This window comes from Sarcophilus harrisii, chromosome 4 (genome assembly GCF_902635505.1).
Source record: "Sarcophilus harrisii chromosome 4, mSarHar1.11, whole genome shotgun sequence".
Classification (NCBI taxonomy): Eukaryota; Metazoa; Chordata; class Mammalia; order Dasyuromorphia; family Dasyuridae; genus Sarcophilus; species Sarcophilus harrisii.
Window position 1 is genome coordinate 448,901,198 of NC_045429.1, and position 24,063 is coordinate 448,925,260.

General features: G+C 56.2%; 2 protein-coding genes across 4 annotated transcripts in view; one reads left to right on the forward strand and one right to left on the reverse strand.

Moving 5' to 3' along the window:
* The window catches only part of LOC100933747 (NADPH--cytochrome P450 reductase), an 83,360-nt gene extending 71,678 nt beyond the window's left edge, over positions 1-11,682 (forward strand). For all 3 annotated transcript variants that reach the window (XM_031967977.1, XM_031967974.1, XM_031967976.1), the window contains 12 exons: positions 317-466; positions 1,536-1,660; positions 2,272-2,361; positions 5,063-5,161; positions 7,075-7,191; positions 7,458-7,576; positions 8,329-8,510; positions 8,602-8,751; positions 9,892-10,162; positions 10,306-10,451; positions 10,540-10,625; positions 10,738-11,682. In XM_031967977.1, the coding sequence (XP_031823837.1) occupies positions 317-466; positions 1,536-1,660; positions 2,272-2,361; positions 5,063-5,161; positions 7,075-7,191; positions 7,458-7,576; positions 8,329-8,510; positions 8,602-8,751; positions 9,892-10,162; positions 10,306-10,451; positions 10,540-10,625; positions 10,738-10,882 (1,680 nt within the window). In that variant the 3' untranslated portion in view covers positions 10,883-11,682. The remainder of the gene's footprint in view (positions 1-316; positions 467-1,535; positions 1,661-2,271; positions 2,362-5,062; positions 5,162-7,074; positions 7,192-7,457; positions 7,577-8,328; positions 8,511-8,601; positions 8,752-9,891; positions 10,163-10,305; positions 10,452-10,539; positions 10,626-10,737) is intronic.
* Positions 11,683-12,167: 485 nt separating this feature from the next.
* TMEM120A (transmembrane protein 120A) lies at positions 12,168-18,367 on the reverse strand. Its single transcript, XM_031967978.1, has 12 exons — positions 18,230-18,367; positions 15,624-15,742; positions 15,057-15,173; positions 14,775-14,834; positions 14,384-14,479; positions 14,157-14,246; positions 13,863-13,928; positions 13,552-13,613; positions 13,208-13,300; positions 13,028-13,092; positions 12,785-12,853; positions 12,168-12,699 (listed from the first exon to the last, which is right to left on the reverse strand). Exons 1-12 carry the CDS (start codon positions 18,308-18,310, stop codon positions 12,589-12,591), a joined length of 1,029 nt encoding a protein of 342 aa, XP_031823838.1. The 5' UTR covers positions 18,311-18,367; the 3' UTR covers positions 12,168-12,588.
* Positions 18,368-24,063: the final 5,696 nt, after the last annotated feature.

Sequence of the window (24,063 nt, forward strand, 5' to 3'; positions counted from 1 at the left end):
GTCAGTCTTTTGGATTTTGAGTCAGACATTAGGAGGAACCAGGTCTGCTGAGCTCTGTGTGCTGATCACCTGCATTCAAAATGGGCTTTCTTATGAGAACAAAAAAACTGGCTGTGGAAGGAGTTCCTGGAGAAGGCTCAGCATCGTCCGAGTGAGGGTCTGGCCTTCTGAGGTGACTGCTTTGAGGGGCGTCACTCATTTGGCTGTAGACGGTCTGGTTCTCACTACCTGACTCTTTCATCTCTCAGTCGATCGGGGGGTGGACCGGGCAAGAGCTGTGCTTTCCTACTGGCCCTGACTCTTCTTCCTTTCGTAGGCGGATTTGAGCAGTCTTCCAGAAATAGAGAACTCCCTGGCTGTGTTCTGCATGGCCACCTATGGCGAGGGAGACCCCACAGACAATGCTCAGGACTTCTATGACTGGCTGCAAGAGACAGATGCGGATCTCTCTGGTGTCAGATTTGCGGTGAGTTGTCTGTCCCTTCATTCCCATGATTCCCCAAGGGCCTTTGGGCCCTCTGAGGTGCTCTGTGTGCCAGGCGTAGGCTGCTGGGCCTTATTGTCCCACCACAGCTGGCCTGGGATGCCAGAGTCCATCATTGTTTGTAAGGTAATTGCTCCTCATTCCCTCGTCATTGGTATTGCTCTTGGCAGAAAGGGCTCCGAGATCCCTCCTGTAGCTAAACCAGCGCCTGGAAGGGAGCCGAGTGGTACCTTGTCTGCTTCCTCCTGGGGGGGGGGGTGTCACCCACCATAGGTGAGAGGGAAGTCATAGAGGCCTGGGGGAGAGAGAGGAAGAAAAGGCCAGTGAGAAGTTGGTTTACAGCAGGCTCTTGATCTTGGGGAGCTTCAGGAGGCACCTGGAGCAGCCTCTCCCACAGCTCCCTTGGATTGTATTTTAGAACATGGTCCATTTTGAATTGAAGGCAAAAAGAAGTCTCTCAGGTCATGGGGGGAGCAAGTCAAAGTTGTGCAAGGTTTCACTCCAGCTGGTACCTAGTGTTGATGTCTTGGGGAGGGAGGGGCTGGGAATCCTGTCAGCTCACAGACTCTGGAAGTCCTGAGAGAAGAGAAGAGGGGTTCCCTGGGTCATGAGACCTGCAGGAGGAGGAGCACTGCAAGGGGACTTGGCTTCAAGCCGAAGGAAGCCGACACTTCAGTTACTGTGGAAACAGTTGGAGGGCAAACAAAGTGGGAAGCATCTTTTCTCTGTTCTGATCCAGGGGCTCCTGGGAAGCAAAAGGTGTGTCACGGTCCTGCCTTCAACTCTGAATTGCTGGTCAAGTTGAGTGGGACCAAAAGTGATCTCCATGATGATTCATTTCTTCCTCCCTAAGTTTCACACTGACATGATGGCCTGGTCTTATCAGTTCAGATATGTTAGGTAATAGCCAAGAAGCTTATCATGGAAGTTCAGATTGGAAAGGGCCTGAGCTCTACTGGTTGAAGCCCATCAGTCTTAGTCCCCATCCATCTTTTCCCACAAAACCAAGATGGCAACAGGATGAGGTTTATTGCTCCTTTTCTTTCTGCAGGTGTTTGGTCTTGGGAACAAGACCTATGAACACTTCAACGCGATGGGGAAATATGTGGACAACAGGCTGGACCAGCTGGGGGCTCAGCGGATATTTGAACTCGGCCTGGGAGATGATGACGGGAAGTGAGTGAGCCCCAGGGAGGCATCTGGCCCGGCTGAGTGAGGGTGGGCCGCTAGCTCCACTGCTGGCTGCGCACTTCAGAGTCTCTTGTCTGCTTCAGGGTGGTCTCCTCCTCCTAAGGGCTTCCCCCTCTCCCTCTCCCTTCTCCTTGGCTTCCTGAGAGGCAGAGATTTTGACGGGAGAGTTCAGTGGAGGCCTGACCACAGGCACCGGCCACCTCTTTTATCTGGGCAGACCAAGAACTGGGAAGTAACCCCCACCCTGGACAGCGCTCTTTGGGCTGCCGAGATGAAAGCCCTCCACGTTTTTGTCTCCTTTGGTTTTTGGTGTCATTGCCTCGGAATATTTTGTTGTTTTGTTAAAAAAACAGAAGTAGATGTGGCTTCCTACAGCCCTCCAACCTGCTGTCCTTAGTTTGGTGTCTGTGCAACAGAGCTTGGCAGCCCCAGGGCCCCTCTCCCCTTCCCTCCCCCTTCCTCTCTCCTTTCTTCCTTTTCTCTCCATTCCTTCCTGCCTTTCTTCCTTCCTCCCTTCCTTGTCTTTCTCCTCTCTCTTTCCTTGGCAATGACCTTTTCCTCTTGTCTCTATGGCTTATTCTTTGGCTTTTCCACAGCTTGGAGGAAGATTTTATCACCTGGAGAGAGCAGTTCTGGCCGGCCGTTTGTGAATATTTTGGAGTGGAAGCTACTGGTGAGGAGTCCAGGTAGGTGTGGGCACAAGATGGCAGGGCCTGGTGAGTAGCCACAGGATGGGAGAGCAAGAGGGGCTGGGACAGTTGGGACAGCAAGGTAGCCCAGGGCAGCCCTGGGAAGTGGGTTCTCCTTTCGTCTTTTGTGGCACAGTGTCAGGCCCTGGATTCAGGGGCCATTGGTCAGCACCGAGACTTTGCCTGGCTATGCTTTGGGCTTCTCTGGGCTCCGTGGTTCTGCTCAGCCCGCTATCTGGCAGCAAAGACTCTGATGGGGTGAGACTGGGTCCTAGAGAAGCCCTGAGAGTGTGAGCCTCCCACAGGCCTGGGGAGACAGTTTTTGTTCCTGCCCACACTGGTCTGTAATCATTTAAAAAATTTTTTTTATTATTATAGCTTTTTATTTACAATGGTCTGTATTCTCAAAATATCCCCAGTACGAACAGCTCAAAGCCCTTGAAGAAAACCAGATCCTTTTCTCAGCCCACATTGTCCTTGAGCAGGTCACCCCCGGGGCAGGAGCAGATCGCTCCCGGGAAGCCCTAGAATCAAAGGGCCTCATGGAATGGGGAAGCCCAGTCCCTGCTTCTCCAGGGCAAGAATATCTGCCCAACCATTGCCAAGAGGTCCTGCCTGCCTCGGCCCGCTTGTGGCTCTGCCACATCCCGGTGTGGGGAGGGAGCCCTGCTTCGCTGCCCCCAACAGCTGCCCCTCATTAACACTGGGCTCCTCCCTTTCTGATCGCCCTCTGCTGGGACGCAGTTAGTTCTCCAGATGGAGTTCCCAGAACCAAATACCACATTCCAGATGGGCTCTGGCCAGTGCAGAGTACAGAGGCCTGTCAGCTTGTTTTTTCTAGACAAGATGGTCCCATGATCCTGTGATGGCTCCCACCACAGCCTGATCCCATAATCCCACGGTCCCACTGAACCCTGGTCCTCTTCCTCACAGTGAGCAAGGATGCCATCATAAGACCTAAGAGGGCGTAATGGCCTTTGACCTTTTTTTGACATGAACCACACACAGGAAAGCCAGAATTTTGCCTCCAATCTTTGTTTATGCAGTGGATTTTTTTTTTTTTCCTGAGGCAATTTGGGTTAAGCGACTTGCTCAGGGTCACACAGCCAGGAAGTGTTAAGTGTCTGAGACCAGATTTGAACTCGGGTCCTCCTGACTTCAGGGCTGGGACTCCATCCACTGCACCATCCAGCTGCCCGGATTTTTTTTTCAGATATGTGTACATGATGTCCGGGGTGACCCTGTTAAATCTCTTTAGTTTGGGGCCACTCTTCCTACCTTCTGCAAGTTCTCTGGGATTTTTTAAACATTGTGTCATCTGATGAGAGCCACTTGTCCGTGTGTCTTCTGAGCTGTGAATGCACATTTCATCATTAGCGATGATAAGGACACAGCCCAGTGCCCTCCACCATGTTAGCACGAATTCGTCAGTCCCCATACCTGGCAGTTCCCCGTCTATCTCCCTGTGGCAGGCTGCCTGGCTCTCTTGAGGTCCATGAGGACAAAACTGTTTTGAAATCCAGGTAGAGTGAGAGACTGTGTTGAAATCTAAGTAGGCCGGGACTAAGGCCTAGCCTCCTAGTCCTCTGAAGCAATTACTCACATATGGATGTTTTGGAGGGCTTGGGACTTGGGAGGAGGCCCTCCAGGCTGCTGCCCCTGCCCTTTCCCTGGGAGGACCCAAGCAGTGAAGAAGAGAAGTGTCTGATCCTGGTGGTGGCTCTTCCCCCCAGGCTGTGCTGCTTCTGCCAGCGCCTCCTGTACAATAGCCTCTGGGTTTGGAGGCTCGGAGGCCATCCAGACTTCATCTGCTGCCCTTCCCTCTCTGGGACACACACATACCCCCGGGGCAGCAGCCCTCAGTTGGGAAGATCTTGGTTCCAATGTCGGCCTCGCTGTTGATTGTCGGAAATCTGAGCCAAGCCACCTGGTGTGGGCTTTCCCCAGAAACTCCAAGCTCTCTTGGCTCCAGACCCTGGAGCCCCTTGCCTCCCTCCTGTCTTCCATCACACGGTGCTTCTCCTCCCCCCCTCCCCCCCCAACCTTCCAAGGAAGCCTGCCCTGGTAACAAAGGGAAAGCCCCCTCAGGGGGCCGGTGTCCTTGGGGCTCCAGTCCTCTCTTCCCCATAGTGTTGCTTTTGAGAGTGAGGAGCCAGGAGGTCACAGCGGGCCCAGCTTTCTGCAGCTCCTCAGACACTACTGCAGAGACTGTCCTGTGGGAGGCGCCACTTTGGGGTGGGGCTGGTTGTGATCCAGAGTGGTTTTTATGTCATCTCTATATCATTCTCCATCACCTGCAGTTGTTTTGAGAACGGTTCACGCCCATTGACCACTTACCTATTGGGGAATTGGCCTTGGCCTTAAATATTTGGGATAATGGCCTCCATATCTTGAATGTCAAACTTTTTCCCCCTTTTCTTTTACATTAAGCCAGTCTTATTTTTAAAGGAAGCCGCCGGCCCTTGATTCCACCAGATTTCACTTATTCCGCAAGTCCTTGGCCCTCAACCTTTCCTTGCATTTGTTTTTTTGCATGTGGGACATCCTTTTTTGAATCACATGTGCTTTCTTCTTGAGTAGACCCCAAAGCCTCGCGGGCCTGCCCAGCCTCCAGCTTCTCTCACCTGAATATTGGCTCTGCCGGAGTTCCTGCAGGGTCATGAGCCCCAGCTCACCACTCTTCAATCCTGCCTTTCAGCATTCGTCAGTACGAGCTGGTGGTTCACACTGATGAAAACATGAACAAAGTGTACACCGGGGAAATGGGCCGCCTGAAGAGCTATGAGAACCAGAAACCGTAAGTTGGGGGCAGGGCGGCGGCAGCGGCCTGGAAGCGGGGAATAGGACCTGCCCCTAAAGGGTCTACCTGGCCTGGGTTGGGCAGACCTGGGGCTGGACGTGCCTGCCTGTGTGTGCGCTCGTGTACAAACACATCCGGAAGCCGCTAAACGAAGGCATTTGTCTCTTTACTAGCCAGCCCAAGGGGTCGAGGAAAGATAACCTATATTTACATGAAACCCTTTTAGCTTCTGCCTTTGGAAATGATCACTTCTGTACCCGTGAGTCTTTCTGTGAATAACCCCAAGTCCACTCTGTCTCAGATTCATGGTCATTCCTCCTTCTCTGGGAGGCAGTAGGGACCGGGAGGAGGGATGCTCATCAGCTAGATTGAGAGTGAGAAAGACTTAAGTAAGAATCCGCTGATGAACGTGAAGGGTTTGGTTCAGGGCTTCTGACTGTGGGCCTGTGGCCCAATGCAACAGTAAGTCACATGTCCCTTGGTCTTTGTTTCTTTCCGGGGTTCAAGGTCCCATTGATTGCAGTTTCCGTGTGTGAGATCAGGGCAGCCCTCTGTACCTGGAGTTCTGTCCCTAAAGAGTTTGACCAGCGTCCAGCAAATGATAGCAGGGGCAAAGATCTGTGTTGAGAGTTGGATTCCTAATCACAGTCTAATCAAAGCACTAATCGGCTAAAAATGTTCCTGGTTCTTGGACTCCGTGTCCAGGCCAAATTACCGGCACGGCTGGCACGTCACGCTCCCCTCCCCTCTGCAGGGGCAGCCGGCCTGGGGTGAACTTTGGAGCCTATAAAGGGAGGGCAGCTGGGTTCAGAGTGTAGGCTGCAGCCATGACTACAAGGCCTGCCCCCTGACCCCTCAGGTGCCCACCCCCTTCTGTGGGACTGTTGACTGAGCCCTTTTGCTGCTGCCTCCACCTGGTCATTACCCAATAGGACAGAAGAACACACAGTTTGATAATGAAAGGGATATTGCAGTTCAGTCACCAGTATTTTGGTTATTCTTATTTGGGCTTTGAAAAAGCCTTTCTATGGAGTAGATTTTCCCCCCAAGCTAAAAGGAAAACTTGTAGGAGATTCACTCTTTTGGGGGATAGGGACTCCCCTCCAAACTGAGCTCCATGGAGATGAAGTGGAGTGGGTTCAGAGAGAGAGAAGGAAGGAGGGAAATTTATTCAGAGTCTTGGATACACGAGACCCTAAACTAAGGAAATAGGATCTCACTGACTCCTCACACCAATTCTGGTAGGTAGGTGCTATAACAATAACACCCATTTTGCAGATGAGAAAAGTGAGGCAAATGACTTGATCCTGTGCCATACAACTCTTAAGTGTCTGAATTTGGATTTGAACTTGATTTTCCAGTGTCCAGGCCTGGTACTCTGTGCACTTTGCTTCCACAAGAGGGAAGACTTGGCCCCATGGCAAGAGAATTGGTTTTTTGTGGGCCTGTGGGGGCCTACCCTCTCCCCATTCTTCCCAAAGCAGAGGGGAAAGATCAGGGTCTCGAGCTCAGATTCTGACAGGTGCCATCCCCGGGTGCCTATGACTAAGAAAGCTTCTTCTCTGAGGACCTCGGACCTTCATTTGTCCCCCCTCCCACTGAGGCGGTTGTGAGAAACATTCCTTAAACTGAGGGGGTAACATAAGTGTGAGCTGCCACTGCGTTTGTCCAGCACACCCCGCCTGGGGACGGGGGGGAGGAGCCGCCCTGGCATGGATCGGGCCGGCCCGAGAGACCTCCTGGCGTTCACAATTGGCTCTGGCTCTGGTCTGGGGCGGGGCCGTCCTGGACGAGGCCCGGAGGGATCGCCGGCCAGTCCCTCAGGTTCCATGTAGGTCACGGCCTCTGGCAGCCCTGCTGGGTCCTTGTGCTTCGGGACATCTGGATGCCAACAGAGTTCTTCCTCACAGGCCTTTTGACGCCAAGAATCCTTTCCTGGCCATCGTGACCACAAATCGGAAGCTGAACCAGGGCGGAGAACGCCATCTCATGCATCTGGAGCTAGACATCTCAAACTCCAAAATCAGGTAGGAGACCCCGAGTCCCCTGGGCCTTCTGGAGCGGGGGGCCTCCTGCTGCCTCCTCATGGCCCTGGCCCTCCACAGGCAGCCCGAATGCCCCACATAGAAGCGGGCTGGATCGGGGGTTCTCGCCAGTCATAGGACCTTGCATGCCCATTGTGCGGCTGGGCCTCAGTTTCTCATCTGAAAACATGAATGGGTGATTCATAGGTGACCGTGGGAGTCCCAGCCAGGTTGGAGCCTGGACCTGTAACTTTGCTTTCCATCTCCAGGTACGAGTCCGGGGACCACGTTGCCGTGTACCCAGCCAATGATGCGTTGCTCGTTAACCAGCTCGGAGAGATCCTGGGGGCTGACCTGGATGTGGTCATGTCCCTGAACAACCTGGATGGTGAGTCTGCCCGTTCCAGCGGCCAGCTGGCCCAGGCTCACCTCTCACATCTCCCCTTTCTGTGAGACAGCACCAAACTGCTTTGGGAAGCCCATATACGGCCTGGGCCAGGCCCCCACAGGGGGTTTTATAGGGATTTCTATTGCTGACTTGGGAGTCCTTTGGGACTGCAGCTTCCTAATTTATCAGAGAGAGACCCGAGGCCCCGAGATGGAAAGTGATTATGTCAAGTTACAGGAGTTCTCCAGCCTCCATTTCTGCTTTCCTTATTGGCTTAATTGTTGAGCTGCTAATCTGGACAGGTGAAGGCTGCTCTCTTGGACCCCAAGAATCCCCCCAACTCCCCACAAGTTTTTCACTGAGTTAAGGAGAGAGATGATGGAGAGTAGAGGGAGTGGCCGGTAGTGGGGTAGTCAGGGGCTGGGTCATTGGGGTATGGTCCTGGTGAGTGTGAGTGTGTGTGTGTGTGTGTGTGTATGTGAGTGTGTGTATATGTGTGAAAGTGTGTGTGTGTACGTAGCAAGTGTGTTTGAGTACATATGTGTATGTGAGTACATGGGTGTATGAATGTGAATATGAGTCCATGGATGTGTGCGCATGTACTGGGTAAGCTGCCTCCATCTTTCCCCAGGGCTCTTAAGGGCCTTGGTTTTGGGCTGACACTGATCAGGCCGACCTGGGAACGGTCACAGGCCCAGGTGTGCACAGGCCCAGGTGTGCATTCCCCAGTCAGTTGTCTGTCTGCCTTGCAGAGGAGTCCAACAAGAAGCATCCGTTCCCCTGCCCCACCACTTACCGCACGGCACTCACCTACTACCTGGACATCACCAATCCCCCTCGAACCAACGTCCTCTATGAGCTGGCACAGTACGCTGGGGAGCCGGCAGAACAGGAGCAACTCCGCAAGATGGCGTCCTCGTCGGGCGAGGGCAAGGTGAGCCCTCTCCCCGGCCCCGGCTCGGCCCCCCACTCCCTCGGCCCCGCCGGCAGCCTCACCCTCGGTCCTCCTCTCGCTTCCCCCATAGGAGCTGTACCTGAGCTGGGTTGTGGAAGCCAGGAGGCACATCCTGGCCATTCTTCAGGACTACCCCTCCCTCCGGCCCCCCATTGACCACCTATGTGAGCTGCTGCCCCGCCTGCAGGTCCGCTACTACTCCATTGCCTCCTCCTCCAAGGTAGGTTTAAGAGGGGTCTCTGCAGCTCTGGGCAGGAAGCCGAGGTCCCCAGAAGGTCCGCTCCCCTTACAGTCAATATTGCTCAGCAGAGAGCGCCTCGTTTCCTAATCTGTACAATGGGAATGACAGGAATACTAGTGGTGGCTCCCTCGCCAGGTGAGGGGATGCACAGACACCTCGGATTTTAGCACTGCTCCCAGCCGCCTCTTGCCTCATTTTCTTGCCCCTTCAGAAGTGGCCTGGCCCAGTGCCCCAGCTCCTGGGCAGCCAATTAGTGTCAGGAGGCAGGTACTCCCGAGGGCAGCAGAGGAGGAGGGGAGAGGTGGATGGGGGGAGTCCAGTGCTGCCCCCCCTCAAGATAACCCTTTGGGCTGGGCCTAACTCAGCAGGCGCAAAGCCCCTTGGCATCTGGGCCAGTGAAGCCCTCAATGGCTGCCCTGCCCTTCACCCCTGGCTTCTTAAAAGTAAAATGGTAGAAGAGCCTCTAGGCTCCCCATCCCTGGGGATGCCCTCGCCATATCACAAGTGTTTTTCTTGTGCCAGACAACTCTGGGCCACCTTCTCCCACTCCTGGGGCATGAGGGAGATGTAGTGACCTGCCAGGGCGTCTGGCTGGGAAGGGTCCCGGCTCTCCATTCTCACCCGGGGCCTTTGGGGGGGGGTGGCGGCTGGCATGGGGTGATCAGGAAAGGCTCCGTGGAGCAGTGGGGGCCCAGGAGTGGGGGGTGGCCTGGAGGCTGCCCAGCCCGGGCTGGGAGGTAAAGGGCTTTAAAGGCCAAAAGAGGAGGGGGATATGAGGGGGGGCCTGGAGTGAAGGAAGATGCTTCTGGCCTGGGTGCAAAGGATGTCCTGGAGGCCGAGCCCCGGAAGAGGCCGAAGCGGGCTCTGAGGGTTTGCTCTGTGTTCCCACAGGGGGGGGTCTATGTGAAAGCTGGTCAGAGACGGGGAGGGAGGGGAGCTGGGGGTCCCCGGGTGCAGTTACGGGAGGCAGGGATTCGGACTGGAGGGAAGTGTCACAGGAGGGAAGGAAGGGCACGGCCTCGGTCTGCTCACGGTACCAGATTCCTAGCCGAGTGGGCCAGCTCGGGGTCGGGCCGGGCCTCGCCCTTCCTCAGACGGCCCCTGGCTGCCGCCCTCCAGGTTCACCCCAACTCCGTTCACATCTGTGCCGTGGTGGTGGAGTATAAGACCAAGGCGGGCCGGGTCAACAAGGGCGTGGCTACCAACTGGCTCCGGGCCAAGGAGCCCGCCCAGGAGAACGGGAACAAGGCCACCGTACCCATGTTCGTGCGCAAGTCCCAGTTCCGGCTGCCCTTCAAGCCCACCACGCCCGTCATCATGATCGGCCCGGGCACCGGCATCGCCCCCTTCATGGGCTTCATCCAGGAGCGGGCGTGGCTGAAAGAGCAGGGTAAGGCGGGCTCGGACCCTGGCTCCTTCCCCGGCTCCTCCCCCTCCTGGGCCGGGCTCGGGCCCCGGCTCCTCCTCCTCCCCCTCCTGGGCTCCTCCCCCCGGGCCCGGGCCCGGGCTCAGGCCCCTCTCCGGTGCCCCCAGGTAAGGAGGTGGGGGAGACCGTGTTGTACTACGGCTGCCGCCGGGGAGACGAGGACTACTTGTACCGGGAGGAGCTGGCGCGCTTCCACAAGGACGGAGTCCTCTCCCAGCTCCACGTGGCCTTCTCCCGGGAGCAGACCCAGAAGGTGAGGCCGCGAGAGGGAGGGGCGGGACGGGGGGCGGGGCCGCGAGCCCGAGGCTGAGCCGGCCCCCAATCTGCCCCGCCCCCACCAGGTTTATGTGCAGCACCTGATGAAGCAGAACAAGGAGCATCTCTGGAAACTGATCCACGAGGGCAGCGCGCACATCTACGTGTGCGGGTGAGTGGGGGCGGGGCGGCGCGGCGGGACTGGGGGGCTCTGCAAGGGGAGTGGGGCTCGGGGCGCGGCCTCCGCATCTGATCCCCATGGCTTCCTTCCTCCCGGCCTCCAGGGATGCCCGGAACATGGCCCGCGACGTGCACAACGTGTTCTGTGAGATCGCGTCCGAGTTCGGGGGCATGAGCCAGTCCCAGGCTGTGGACTTCATCAAGAAACTGATGGCGAAGGGGCGCTACTCCCTGGATGTGTGGAGCTAGGGTCGGCCCGACCGCCCTGGGACTGAGAGGGCGCGGGCCGGAGGCGGCCCGGCCGGCCCAGCCCCTGTTCTGTAATCAGCCCTTTTCTCTTTGCCTTCTCACTCTTACTAGGTTGTTCCCACTTAGCCTGGCCGTGGGGGAGGGGGGTTCTGGGGGAAGACTGGCCCCGGAGGGCCACCCCCCCTCCCCCCTGCAGAGCCCGCTGGCTGCCATGGTCACTCTTTCCAATGCCCCAGAGAGGCACGGGGACCACTGGGCTGCTTCCCTGCTCTTGAGGTCAGGAGTTTGGGATTGGGTGAGGGTGTGTGGGGGGGTCAGGCCAAGCCTGTCTCCCATCCCCAGCCCAGGGCCTGCTACCTCAATTCCCAAGTGCTCTGGGATTAGAGTGGGGAGCCCAGCTCCTCTTCCTTGTGGAAGAAGAGTTAAGGGACCAAGTCGGTCCCTTCCCCAGTGCCTGGAGTCCAGGGTGCCTCCGGCCAGGGCTCTCCTGTGCCAAAATGCCCACCTCCTTCCCCCCGATTGAGGGTCGGTGTCCTGTGGCCTTTGGCTAAGGCCTTGAAAGCTGCTGCTCAACGAGTAGGAGGGGAGAGGAGGGAGCAGTCTCAAAGCCGGGGCTTTTGCCCCCACGTTTCCCCCCCCCCTCCTCCTGTTCCCCAAGTTTCCTTCCCATTGGCATTGGCTCAACCATGAAGCAGGCTTTGGAAGGAGAGTGCTGGGTGCAACCCCCCCCCAGAACGTCCAATGAGTGTAAATAATTATTTTGAAATATTCTTTGATCTTGGAATAGAATTGTTTTTTTTTTTTTTGTTTTTTTTTTTTTTTCTGTATCTGCCCTTGGAGTAGCTTGTAATTGTGTGAGCATCTTTTGCTTGAGTGAGTTCTAGAATCTCATCCAGACCAGCTGTTCGTCCCGATGTGAATAGGGTTCCGAGAGGACTTTGTTAGTCATATTGTCCCCCCCATATTAAATGTGAAAACCGTACCAAATTGCCTTGTGTCAATTTGTTCACTAAAACAGGCAAAATTTCCTTAGTGCCCCCTCCCTCCCAAGAATTTACTGGTTCCACTCATCAATGTGCTGAGCCCAGAGGAGTCTGGGAGATGTTCCTTGCAAGCCCAGGCTTCCCATCCAGCTCCCCAAGGGCTGCCTGGCCATCGCTGCCCTGACCCTGGGGCAGATGGGGATGAGCAGGCCCACCTTGGGGTGTGACACCAGCAGCTCGGGGCAATGCTGTCACGGAACTGCCCTAGGGGCCAGTAAGAAAAGGCTTCCACTCCAGCCACCTCCAGCCCCCGCCAATCCCTTTATTATGGCCACGCTTCTCACTGCCATAGCTTCAGCACCGAGGCTCACAAAAGGCCTGAGGGTATGAGGAGGGGGGTTAGAACAAGAGGAACCAGGGGAAATAGGAGGATTTTTTCTTGGACCCCACAAGTGCAGGGTTAACTGAGGGAGCAGGAGCTGGCTACAGGCAGAAGGCCCCAGTCCAGGTAGGGTACCTGCCCTTACCCAACAATCCATCGTCCCTGTGGCCCACTGGCTCGGGCAGGTGACTGGGGGTGGGGTGGAGGAAGGAGAGCTCCTCTGGGGCTCAGCCAGTCACTGACTTTTCTGGACAAGGAGAGAAGGTGGCGGCTGCCATGGTCTCAGCTCAAGACAAGGCCAAGGGATTGGGGCAGAGCCCGTCCCGCGTCTGGCCACGGCATCAGTCCTTCTTGTTTCCGTGTTGGCTGTGGAATTTCTGGTGAACCACCCTGAGAGTAGTGAAGAAGTTACCGAGGAAGAGCAACAGGAAAGGGAGGCCGCACATGAGCACCTGGAGGGAAAAGAGCAGGATGGCAGACGTCGGCCCTCTCGTGGGCACTGGGGTGGTCCCCCTCGCCTCCCCAGGCAGCACTCACCTGCCACTCCTTACACTGGGGCTCCCGGGCCAGCTGGAACAGGGTCACGGCATTAAACAGTTGCCAAAACTAAAGGATGAAACGCATTTGAGGCTCGTGGCAGGGCTGGGCCTGGCCCTGGGAAGAAGCCTCGGCCAGGGCTGCCCTTTGAAGTGTCCTTGCTCTCCGAGGGGGTGTTTCCCCAGCTTTGGGCCTAGCACTAGGGGCACTGGGGAGCAGGAGGGGAAGGGGCCGCAGACTCACGTGGCCAAAGAAGAGGAAGGGGAGAAGGAAGGTGAGACCCCTCCACATCCAGGACTGGAAGCCCTCTGGCAGAAGGAACAAAGGAAAGGAGAGCGGCATTAGGAGCAGGTCCCAGGGTGAAGGCTGCTGGGAGCCAGACCCCTCCTTCCCTTCCCGGGAGGAAGGAGAGACTCCACTCACCCACAGTGAGGTCCATGTTGTGCCTCTCGCCTAGGGCCCGCAGGCGGTACAGGCAGCCGCTCTGGTAGTAGTATTGGAGGAACTGTACAAAGCCTGCCGGAGAAGGCCAAGGGAGGTCCTGTTAAGGAGGTCCTTCCCCAGGAGAGCCAGAGATGGGGGGAGACTCCTCGTCTGAGCCTCTCCCCACTTAGAAGGGCCCAGGGTCATTACCCTTCATCCCAGCCCCAGGCCTCCCTCAACCCCCCAAGGAGCAAGTGGTAAAGCAATCCCCAAGGCCATCCTGGAGGTGGTGACAAGGAGGCAGGGAGGCCGTGCTGAAAGGGGAGCCACAATCTGAGACTCACTCTGGTACATAGAAAAGGACAGGAACTGGTTTCGAAACTTTTGGTACATGAGTCCATCAGGCCTGGGGACAGGAAGAGAAGCAGTGAGGAGGAGTCTCCCCTCCCTCCTCCCGTGGCCCCAGGTTCAGGGTGTTGAGCACCAGGACCCAGGGCTGCAGTTTACGCCCCCTCTTCTTTTCACCCGTTTCCTTTTTCTATAAAACGTGAGCCCCGGATGAGAGGCCCCCAAGCTCCCCACCGGCTCTGCCTGTGGCTCTGGGGGAGGCGAGGATGGCGCTGAGAAATGGGGGGACTGGAGGGAGGAGGCTCACCATGTCAGCATGACTCCGGACAGGAAGGTGGAGATGTAGTGATGAAATACCCACCAGCCTTTGATCCTGAGACGGGAGAGGGATGGCTCAACTTCTCTTCCCAGAAGCCCTCCTGCCCCGCACCTCCCCCAGCCTTCCAGCTGGTCCTGGTGACCAGGCAGGGTCACTCCCACTCCCACCCACCCACCCCCCTAGTAAAGAGATTCCCCTGGGGGCATCGGAGGAAAGGAAGTTAACACCCCCCCACCCCCCCAGGGAGATGGGCCGGGCCACAGCGTGTTTGGGGGAGCTCACCGGGACCCGTTGTTGATGAGGATGCTTTCCCGGATGGTCAGCGTGCAGTAGTACCACACCAACAGGAAGTTGAAAGTTGCATCTGTCACCCTGAGGATGACAAAGAGGAACTGCAACTTGGGGCGGTGGGGACAGGAGGGGGAACCTGGGAGCAGGAGACGCGAGTCCCCCGGCCCCACCCATCAGCCCCAGGTTTTGGTCCGGCCCAGTGCCACCCAAGGGCCCACCTAGAATTGAGGAGGAAGCGGCAGGTGAAGGAGATGATGATGAGGATGATGGTGAGATAAAGCTTAAACTTCTCATACTCGTCCTTGTAGGCAAACCTGTGGGCAGGAGGTCAAGCAGCACTCCCTGAGTATCCAAGCCAGGCCGAGCCCCCCATTGGGGGGAGGCCCCGGGAACAGGCTGGGACTCCTGGCTGCCCTCCCAAGCCCATGCTGCTCAGTTGGAGCTGGAGAGAGCCTCATTTCACATGGGGGACACGGAGACCCAGAGAGGGCGAGGGGCTTGCTCAGCCACTGGTGGGAACAGCAGAGCTGGACCCCGAGGCTGGCTCCCCAGGGGCTGGGGAGCAGGTGGGGAAGGGAAGGAGAGACACTGGGGGCTGGGCAAGATTACTTAGCCTGCTTGCTGAGGAGGGTGACGTTGACGCTTCCCAGGACGAGACTCAGGTAGATCCTGCAGGGAGGGACGAGGAGGAGCGGGGTGAGGAAGCAAGTCCTCCAAACCCTGGGCCCTCCGGGGCATGGGGGCCATCCTCTGCCCTCCCTTATGGCAGCCCAGCCCTGAATCTGGACGAAGAGGGTTCCAAGAAGCCCCCTCACCCCCAGAAGCCGGCTGAGCCCAGAGCAGCCAGCGCTATGGAAGAGCCGCTTGTCTGACACCGGCCCGTCTCCTCACCCATTTTTCTTGGGCAAATAAGCCTCCATGTCAAAGAAGATCCCCTGTCGCTCTTTGATAAGATTCTCAATCTCTTGCAGCATCTCCTCCTTGTCGGATGGAATGGAAGCTTTGCATCTGCAGGGCATGGTGGGAAAAGAGGGACTGGCCCAGCTGCAGGAGAAGCTCTGGCCATCCCAGGGCCTGTCCCCTCTGACTGCGGATTCCCCCTCACTCCCCCCCGCCCCGGCCCAAAGGGCTGCTGCTGCTAGAGCAGAACACCCCAACCAGCTCGGGACCCCCAAAGCCGGCTTCAGGTTTCTCAAAGCTCCGGACTCCACTTAGCCCCTCTCTGTTCTAGGCCAGTAATTCTATTTTACAGATGAGCAAATAGCCAGGTCAGGCTGCCCTGCCTTGCCCAGCCATGGCTGGTCCTTTGTGCTCGCCTCACCCCGGCCTGGCCGGGCCCTAGGAAGCCAGCTCTGGAGCCTCAGAGGCCCCCAGCCCTCCCAAGGGCCTCAGACTCCATTGCTCTCCCTCTCCGCATGGATCAGTGGGCTGGTGACCCCCAGCACCCCAAGCACGTACTTCTTCAGAGTCAAGGCTAGCTCTTTGAGCTTCTTCTTCTGCCGGGCAATGGAGGTAGAGCAGTTACTCTGCAGCTTGGTCAGGGCCTCGAGCTGCAGACGGTACTCTCGGTGGGTCTCCTGCAGGCAAGGGAAGAGCCATGATGAGGCTCGCGGACCATGGACCACGGGTGAAGTGAAAGAGGAAGGGTTCCTGAAGGACCCTCCCAAGCCAGGGGCAGGGGGTTGCAGACATCTGGGGCCCAGAGGGATTAAGTCAAGCCTCATCCTGGCTAAGCTGCTTTAGATGGGCAGGCCCCAAGGTGGTCCCCATGCCCACTGCGGAGCACCAAGCAACATCCCCTTTGGCCACCAGAGGGAGGAGGCTCAGTCTGAGCCTGGCCCTGGGGGTGCTGCTGGAGGAGAAGGTCGCCTTCCAGGTTAGGGGAAAAGGAGGAACAGTTGAGGGCTTTATCTAGAAACATGGAGGTTCCCCCGTTTGGGTGGCAGCTTTTGCTGGCCCATCATCTCCACAATGACCATTCACCAGTCCCAGGAATGGAGAAACTTTTGGGGGCCCCAACCCACGGGCAAAGGATCCCTCGGCCCTTTTGGAGTGAGAGGAGTCCCCATGGCCGCACGGGGCAGTGGCAGCAGCCCACTTCTCTCCCCTTCCAGATGGCGTAAACACAAATCTCTGCCCCTTGTCTGGCCTCCTGCATCTCAAATCTCTTATGTCTGTGCTAGGTGACATGGAAACCAGCCCATTGGCCAAGCGGGCCACCTCCTCCAAGCAGACAGCTCCTCCCATTGCTCTGCCGGTCCAGGGATCCTGAGGAAGCCATCCACGTGTCCCTCCTGTCACTGAGCTAGAGTCCCTGCCAGCCTCCCCGGCAGCTGGGATACCCCTGCCTATGCCGCCCCAAGTGTGAAAGAGCTAATGATTCAGGGCAGACATGTTGGGGAGAGGGTCGGGCAGAGGTCATGTCTCCCATCAGCACAACAGGGGTTCCCTCAAGATGAAAATGAAGCTTCTTCCTGTAGGTGCCCTCCAGTGCCCGGTGGGCCTTCACCTACAATGGCGAGTAAGAGGGCTGGCGCCCAGCTAGGCCATGAGGAGCACCGACAGGGAAGGCCCTGCTTTCAGCCTGCGGCCTCCCCTCCCACCACTTCTATTAGGGCCCGGGGTCCCCTGACTTTTAGGGAATGGGGGGAGCAGCGAGCCGTCGGGCTCTTCTGAGCGCTCCCCGCCCTGAGCTGAGCTGGCCAACCTTCGGTCCTTGGACCTCCCAGGGCACATCTGAGGCCGAGTCCCAAGTGTACCCTGGGCACAGGCTCTATGTGACCTTCACCCAGTTTCCTGCCGAGGGGCCCTTTGCCCTTGGAGGTGGGACTCTAAGAAGAGATTCTCTGTTCCTGGGATTGGGAAACTGGGCAGTGTGAGGAAACTCTCTTGGGCGCTGGCAGTCGCGGACCAGACAAAGCCAGCCCCCAAACTGGAGAGCCTCCATGTTTCTGGGGAAAGCCCCACCCAAGCGCCAGTGCGGCCATGGTGGGCAGGGGTCAGGACCGAGACTCTGGGCAAGGAGCCCTCGGGGAGTGCCGGGGAGAGGGAGGCCGGGCACCGGGTCCGGCGTGGCTGACTCCGTCTCCAGCGGCCACTGAGTGCTGCCTGGGCTGGCGACCGCAGGTGGCACCGGCCCTCGGGGGCGGCCTGGCAGCCGGGGGCCATTGATGCCGCCCCCCCACGATTTCTGGCCCCCTCCCAGGGCCGGCCGGCTGGCCCACGGGCTGGCTGGCGCGGCGCCAGTAGCGGGTCAGGGAGGACATCCCGGGGAAGGTTAGCTTGAGGCCCGGGACACCCGAGCGTGTCAGAAACCAAGTTTCCCAAAGAGGGCAAAGCAGGCGGCGCCTGGGCCGAGCCCCGATGCCCAGCGGTGCGCGCAGGGAGCCACAGCTTGGAAATCTCCCGGGGGTCCGGGGGGACCCCGGCGCGGGGAGGGCGCTGAGGGGAGAGGCTGCCCCGCTCCCGAGGGGCGCCCACGCTCTGCCTGCTCGCAGCTTGCGCTGGCGCGCGGGTCTGGGTGTCCGTGCGTGCGGCCCCGGCGGGAGCGCGGCCCCCACCAGCCTGCAAAGGCCGGCAGGGCGGGGGGGGGGGGCGGGGGGGGGCAGCGGGCACTCTGAGCTCCCCGGCGGACAAGGAGCCCGCAGAGGAGGCGGCGCCTCGGCTTTACTCGCGGGGGACCTCGGGCACTAAGCGCCCCTCCCGGGCCTCAGTTTCCTCCTCTGTGAAGTGAGGTGCTCGGGACCACCGCAGGCTCCGGGGCCCGCCACCCCGCACACCGGGGGCCTTCCCAGGCGGGGCAACCGGGCAGCCCGACCTCGGGCAGCCCGACCTCCGGCAGCCCCACCTCCGCCGCCCCGCTCGCTGCCCCGGGCGCCCCCCGCCTCCCCCCACGCGGCAGCTCTTTCCTTGGTCCGCCGGGCCGGCGGAAGCCCGCGGGCAGCTGCGGGGGAGGGGGGAGGGGGGGTCCCGACCCCCGGAACGGACAGCCCGCGCCGCCCAATCGGGGCCCGCACCTGCCCGGTTCTGCCAATCGGCTGCAGGGGCGGGTCCCGACCACTCACCTGGATGCTCTGGAAGTCCTCCTGCAGGTCGTCCCAGTCCCGCAGGCAGGCGCTCACCGAGGGGGCGGGGGGCCCCTCCATGACGGCCCCGCCGCTCCGCGCCAGCCGAGCCCCGCGCCCCTCGCCCTCTTCTCCCGCCGCCGCTCCCGCTCCCGCCGCCGCCGTCCCCGCCGTCCACTTCCGGGCTCCGCCGCCGCCGCCGCTGGCCAATGGGAGGGGGCGGGGCCCGATGCCCCGCCCCCTCCGCACAGGCCAATCCGGGCCCGGGCCCGGGGAGGCGGAGTGCACGTGCAGGCCCGCCCCCGCCCCCGCCCACCGGCGGCCCAGCCTGCGGGGACGCGCTGCTTTCCTGCGGCTGAGCCTGAGGAGGAAGAGGAGGGAACCGAGGTTGGAAGCCCGGGCCGGGCCCAGACTCACCCCTCCCCCCGCCCCCCTCGGGCCCCACCCGACAGCAGGCCCCGCCCACGCGCCGCCTGCGCACGGGACCCGGGCCCGGGCCGAGCAAAGGGGGGGCCGGGGCTCCGACGCCCGGGAGCCGCGCTCACCTGCCGCTCCCGGGCGGGGCTCGGAGGCTGTCCCGCCGCGGGCGGGAAGGGCGCGGGAAGGGCAGCCGGGAAGACGACGCGGGGCCCTGGCTGGGACCCGGGCAGCTCAGCTAAGGCCTCTCTCAGCTTGCGTCTGTAAGACGGGGGTCATAACCCCTGCCTCCCAAGGGCGTTTGGAGGGTAAAACCCGGGGGATGCTCGCAAAGTGCTCCGACAGCGGCGCAGAGCTTGCTCCCGCCGCGCCGGTGCAGGGCAGGCGCCGGTGCAGGGCCGGTGCAGGGCAGGCGCCGTCATCTGCCTCTGCCCTCTCTCGTCCGGAGGCCTCTCCCCCGGACCGGCCGCTGGGCCTCCTCGCCTCCAGTGCGTCCTCTGGAGCTTCCCCAGCGCGGCCCCTGACCGCGCTAATGACACCCCCCCATCCCTGATTCAGTCAGCCTCCCAGCATCAATCATAAAACGCTGGCTTTAACCTCCGGGGCCGGCCTTCGGACCCCTGGCTCCCATGCAAGGGCATCCGCCTCCTCGCCGTTCCTCACACTCTCCCTCGTGCCGGGAATTCTGGCTTCCTTCAAATCCCTGCTAAAGTCCCCCCTTCTACAAGAACACTTTCCTCCGCTCCCCTTAGTTCCAGCCCTTTCTCTCATTAGCTCTGAAGGGGCCTCAGAAAGACTCATCTTCCCAAGTTCCAGTCCGGCCCGGATATTTCCTAGTTGTGTGACCTTGGGCAAGTCCCTTAGCTCTGTTTGCCTCAGTTTCCTCATCTGTAAAACGAGCTGGAACATGAAATGGCAAACCTCTCTGGCATCTCTGCCAAGGACACCTCAAATGGGGTCCCAAGAGAGTTGGATGTGGCTGAAAGAACTCAGTGAGTGGCTACAACAGAGTGGGTATCCTATTGTTTTATACTGCTGTGTTTGACTCACCAGTCAATCAACAACAATAGGCTAATTGAGCAGCCTTCCCTTTTCCTTTGGTCGTAAGAAGGGATAGGACCAGCAGTGAATGGATGGGATGGTGAATAGCATTGGACTTAAAATCAGGAAACGTTGGACATGATTGAAAAAATAGCCTGTGGGTTCATAGGCAGTTTGCACGTGGTGAGCTCCATGAGAACAGCAACTGTCTTTTGCCCATCTTTGTACCTCTAGCAACTTAACTTGTTGTCTGACACAGGATGTACTCAATAAATGAATGTTTGTTGATTTGACTAGACGGCCATCTTGCCTCTCAGGACCTGAGAGAGCAACCTTGTGATGTATGACTAGGCCAGGATCACAGAGTGAATGGGTCTTGAAATCGAGTCTTAGGATTCCTTCTGTTTCCCCTTCCTGGGGGAAACCAGAACAATGGAAGGCTTCAATAGGTCCTCCTAAATCGTTGAAGTCCTTCTCAATTCCTTCCCAACTTCCTGAGTTTGTATTTAAAATTAGAGGCTTATATTAGTTCCCATAGAAACAATTTATCAGAATGGCTTTGGCTTCCACTTTATAGGGGCTTCCCAACCTGCTTTCCAAAGAGAAGTCAAAAGTAAATTATCACATCTTTTCCCCCCAATAATGTTTTATTTTAATAGCTTATTTTTCAAAATATAGTTTCCAACATCCATCCTTGCAAAACCTTGTGTTCCAAATTTTTCTCCCTCCTTCCCCACCTAGTAGACAGAATTTGATCTGATCTAGATTACATATGTGCAATTCTTCTAAACACATTTCCACATTCATTATGCTGCACAAGAAAAATCAGATCAAAAGGGGAAATAAGAACAAGCAAACAAATAAAAAAAAAGGTGAAAACACTATGTTGTGATCCACATTCAGTCTTCATAGTCCTCTCTCTGGTTGAGGATGGCTTTTTCCATCACGAGTCTATTGGAATTGCTTTGAATTACTTCATTGTTGAAAAGAGCCAAGATCATCACATAATTTTGTTGTGGCTGCGTACAAGGTTCTCTTGGTTCTACTTACTTAGCATCTGCTCGTGTCTTTCCAGAATTTTCTGAAATCAACCTGCTTATTTCATAGAAAATAATATTCATGTACTGTAACTTAGCCATTCCCCAACTGATGGGCGTCTACTCAGTTTCCAGTTCCTTGCTACTATAAAAAGAGCTGTTACATTTTTTCACTTGTATCATGTCTTTTTAAAGATTGTTTTTGTTACATTTTAAGATCCAACTATCTTGCTACCCATTCTGCTAGAGGCCACTAAAACAGACACACACACACACACACACACACACACACACACGCACGCACACACACCTGTGTGTGCGTGCGTGTGTGTGTATAAATCCATACTATTTCTATTTTTCAGTTTTTACAGGTGGATAGTATTTTCCTTCATAGGTCATTTGTAGTTGATTTGAGTGTTTACTCAGACTAATAGCAATTTACAATTCTTCTGCAAATAATACTGCAAATACAAATTATTGTACACAATATTCTCTTGGTATTGTTCATTTCACTTTTCATTATTTTATGCACCTTTCTACTTTTTCTAAAATCACCCAGCTCATTTCTTACAGTGAAATATTCCATCACAATCATATATATCCAATCTTACTCAGCCATTCTCCAAAGCTGGGCATTCCACTTCCAGTTCTTTGCCACCACAAAGAGAACCTATAAATATGTTAGAACACAGAACAAAGTTCCTTTTCCTTTTTCCATAATCCTCTTGGGAAACAGACCTTACAATGGTATTGGTGGGTCAAAGGGTATAGGCAGTTTTATAACTCTTTGGGCTTATTTCCAGATTGCTCTCCAAAATACTGGATCAAGTTCACAGTGTCACTTAGCATACTTAGACTGAAGCACTGAATAGAGCAGATGTCTGAATCTCTGCTTGGTCACCCTCATCAGCAGGGCTTTTTCACTCTGGAACCTCAAGGCTCCTTTCTTTCACTGATGAGTTCTCATCTCTCACATCTTTTGTTTCCAATTCTCCAGATTGCACCACCATGCCCCACCTTCCAGCTTTCATTCTTGGAGAGCAGAAATTATCTTTTTGCTTGTATTTGTAACCCTAGAGTTTAGCACACTGCCCAATTCATAGTGCTAAAGCTTGTAGACTTGACTCTCTCCCCTTCCTATCCTTTCTCTGGGGACGGACCCATCCAGAGACCTTTCTAGGGACAGAGGAGTGCCACCAAACATTGTCTAAAGCAGGTGATTTTAACCTGGAGGTCCATGAATTAAAAAAATCAAACACTATTTCAACATAGTAGGCATCCTTTATAATCCTATTAATCCTATAATAAATTTTTTATATTATACTATAAAATTATTCTAATATACTAAAATAATTATATATTTTTATTTTACCCATTTAAAAACATCTGAGATGGGGTTCACAGACTTTACCAGACAGTCACTAAAAGGGTCTGGGACCCTGCTGACCACAAGCAGCTCACATCCTCTGACTTTGGGCCATTTTGCCACATGCATGTAACAGCTCATCTTGGGGTCCCTGCCGACTTGCCCCAAGAGGAAACCCAGAGGCCCCCAAGAGTCCTAGTCTTCTCTGCATCTCTTCCTGATTTGCTGCAGATGCAATCCAGAAGCCATCAAGGAATATGGTCCCCAAACGTGTGGGGCTCTTTTCAGAACTTCTGTCCTTTATGAGGGATCCTCACGCTCTCCCCATCCCTCACCTTCTCCACCTTTGCACATCCATCTCTGATACCCGAGATCTGGGAAGTACAGAAAGGCCTTAATTGTACAACAGTTAGTGGCTGCTTCACTAAGTTTATTTTTGACTGGATCTACGATTTCATTAGCATAGGGAGCTCCCAGTGGATAAACTCATATATTTCAGTGACTGCTCTGCAGCATACAGAGAATTGCTTGCTCCAGGTGGTCACTGTGACTTGTCCAGAGTCATATAGCCAGTCTAAGTCAAAGGCAGGGCTTGTCTTTCTTCTCACTGCCCTGCAGTCCCTCAGATAAGGTCTTAAATATCCTAAATTCCCTGTGTTTTGGATTATCGCTGTTTCTTCTGAGAGGCAGACTTGTGGGGTAGAATGCCAGACATGCATTCAGTCAGGAATGACCTGGCTATGACTGTTAAAGTCACCGCGTTTACATTTTCCTTTTCAGTTTCATTTGTAAAATGGGATATTCTGTGCTGATCTTCCTTGAGGTTATTTCATAGGGTTTTGATTGCAAAAAAAATGTGTAGCTTAGCTCTCTTATTTACAGATGGATCCTTAAGCTCAGGGGAGAAAGTGGCTTGCCTGAAGTCCCCTACTTGACAGGGGCCCCTGTCAAGTAGCAGAGGCCTGGCTTGAATCCAGACCCAGTTGTCTTTCCAGAATACAAGTGATCCCCTACATTAGCCAGCTGAGTTCCCTGGCCATCAGAGGGATCTGCTATGGTCTAAAGGAACTTAAATCAAACCCCAGGAGATTGTGTCGAGGCCTAATAGTTCTAGAAATGTGGGCATCTTTCTGTGAGCAACAGAGATCACCAAGGCAGGCAGCAGGGAAAAGCTAACAAACTGGGAATAATGAGATGCTCTGGAGACCCCTCGCTCTGGGCTCACTGAAGGCGTGGTTCTCGTTGGTCAGGATCCACAGGCCAAGTGGTTGTAGCTGTCCTGAGGACTGATAACATTTGATCCCTCCCCATTCTTTGGATAGCAGAACCCTATAACTCTATTTGGAATCTCACTGGAATCTGGGCGATCATTGAGGCTTCAAAGCTTGGGAGATTCAGAATTGGATTTTGGTTGGTGGAGAGCACTCTGGGAAGAATGTTTTTCCAATCCCCATCTCCCCCTCTCCAACTTCAGAGTTCCAAATCATTCCTGAAACTCTTGGGACAGCCTTGAGGCTGAGGCAGACCCTGATGTGGCAGCTTTGGGCTGTGCTGGGTCCCATAGGTCAGGAAGCTTCAGGATCCTTGGCGCTTCACTGATGCGTGGGATAAGCTGTGTGGGCCCGGTGTTCCCCTTCAGTGCAAAGACCTGAAGGGTACCCACCTCATTGTTATGAAAGTATAAATTTTGACTTTGGCTTGGTTGGGGGTGGAGGCATGGGGGACAGGACACCTTTTTCAGTCAGGCTGGAGAGCCATTGCCAGATATGCTCCAATTGGGCCAAGGATGCAAATACATGAAAATTCACATCATAAGACTGGGGATTGGAAGAGATCTGAGCGATCATCTTCTCCTAAGCAGTGCTTGGAAGCCAAAACCACTTGGAAATTCTGGAATCCAAGGATGAGGAGGTGAACCACAAGAATCCCCTCCCTCCGTCCTGGCCCAAGCTGGTCAAAAAATCGACCTCAGC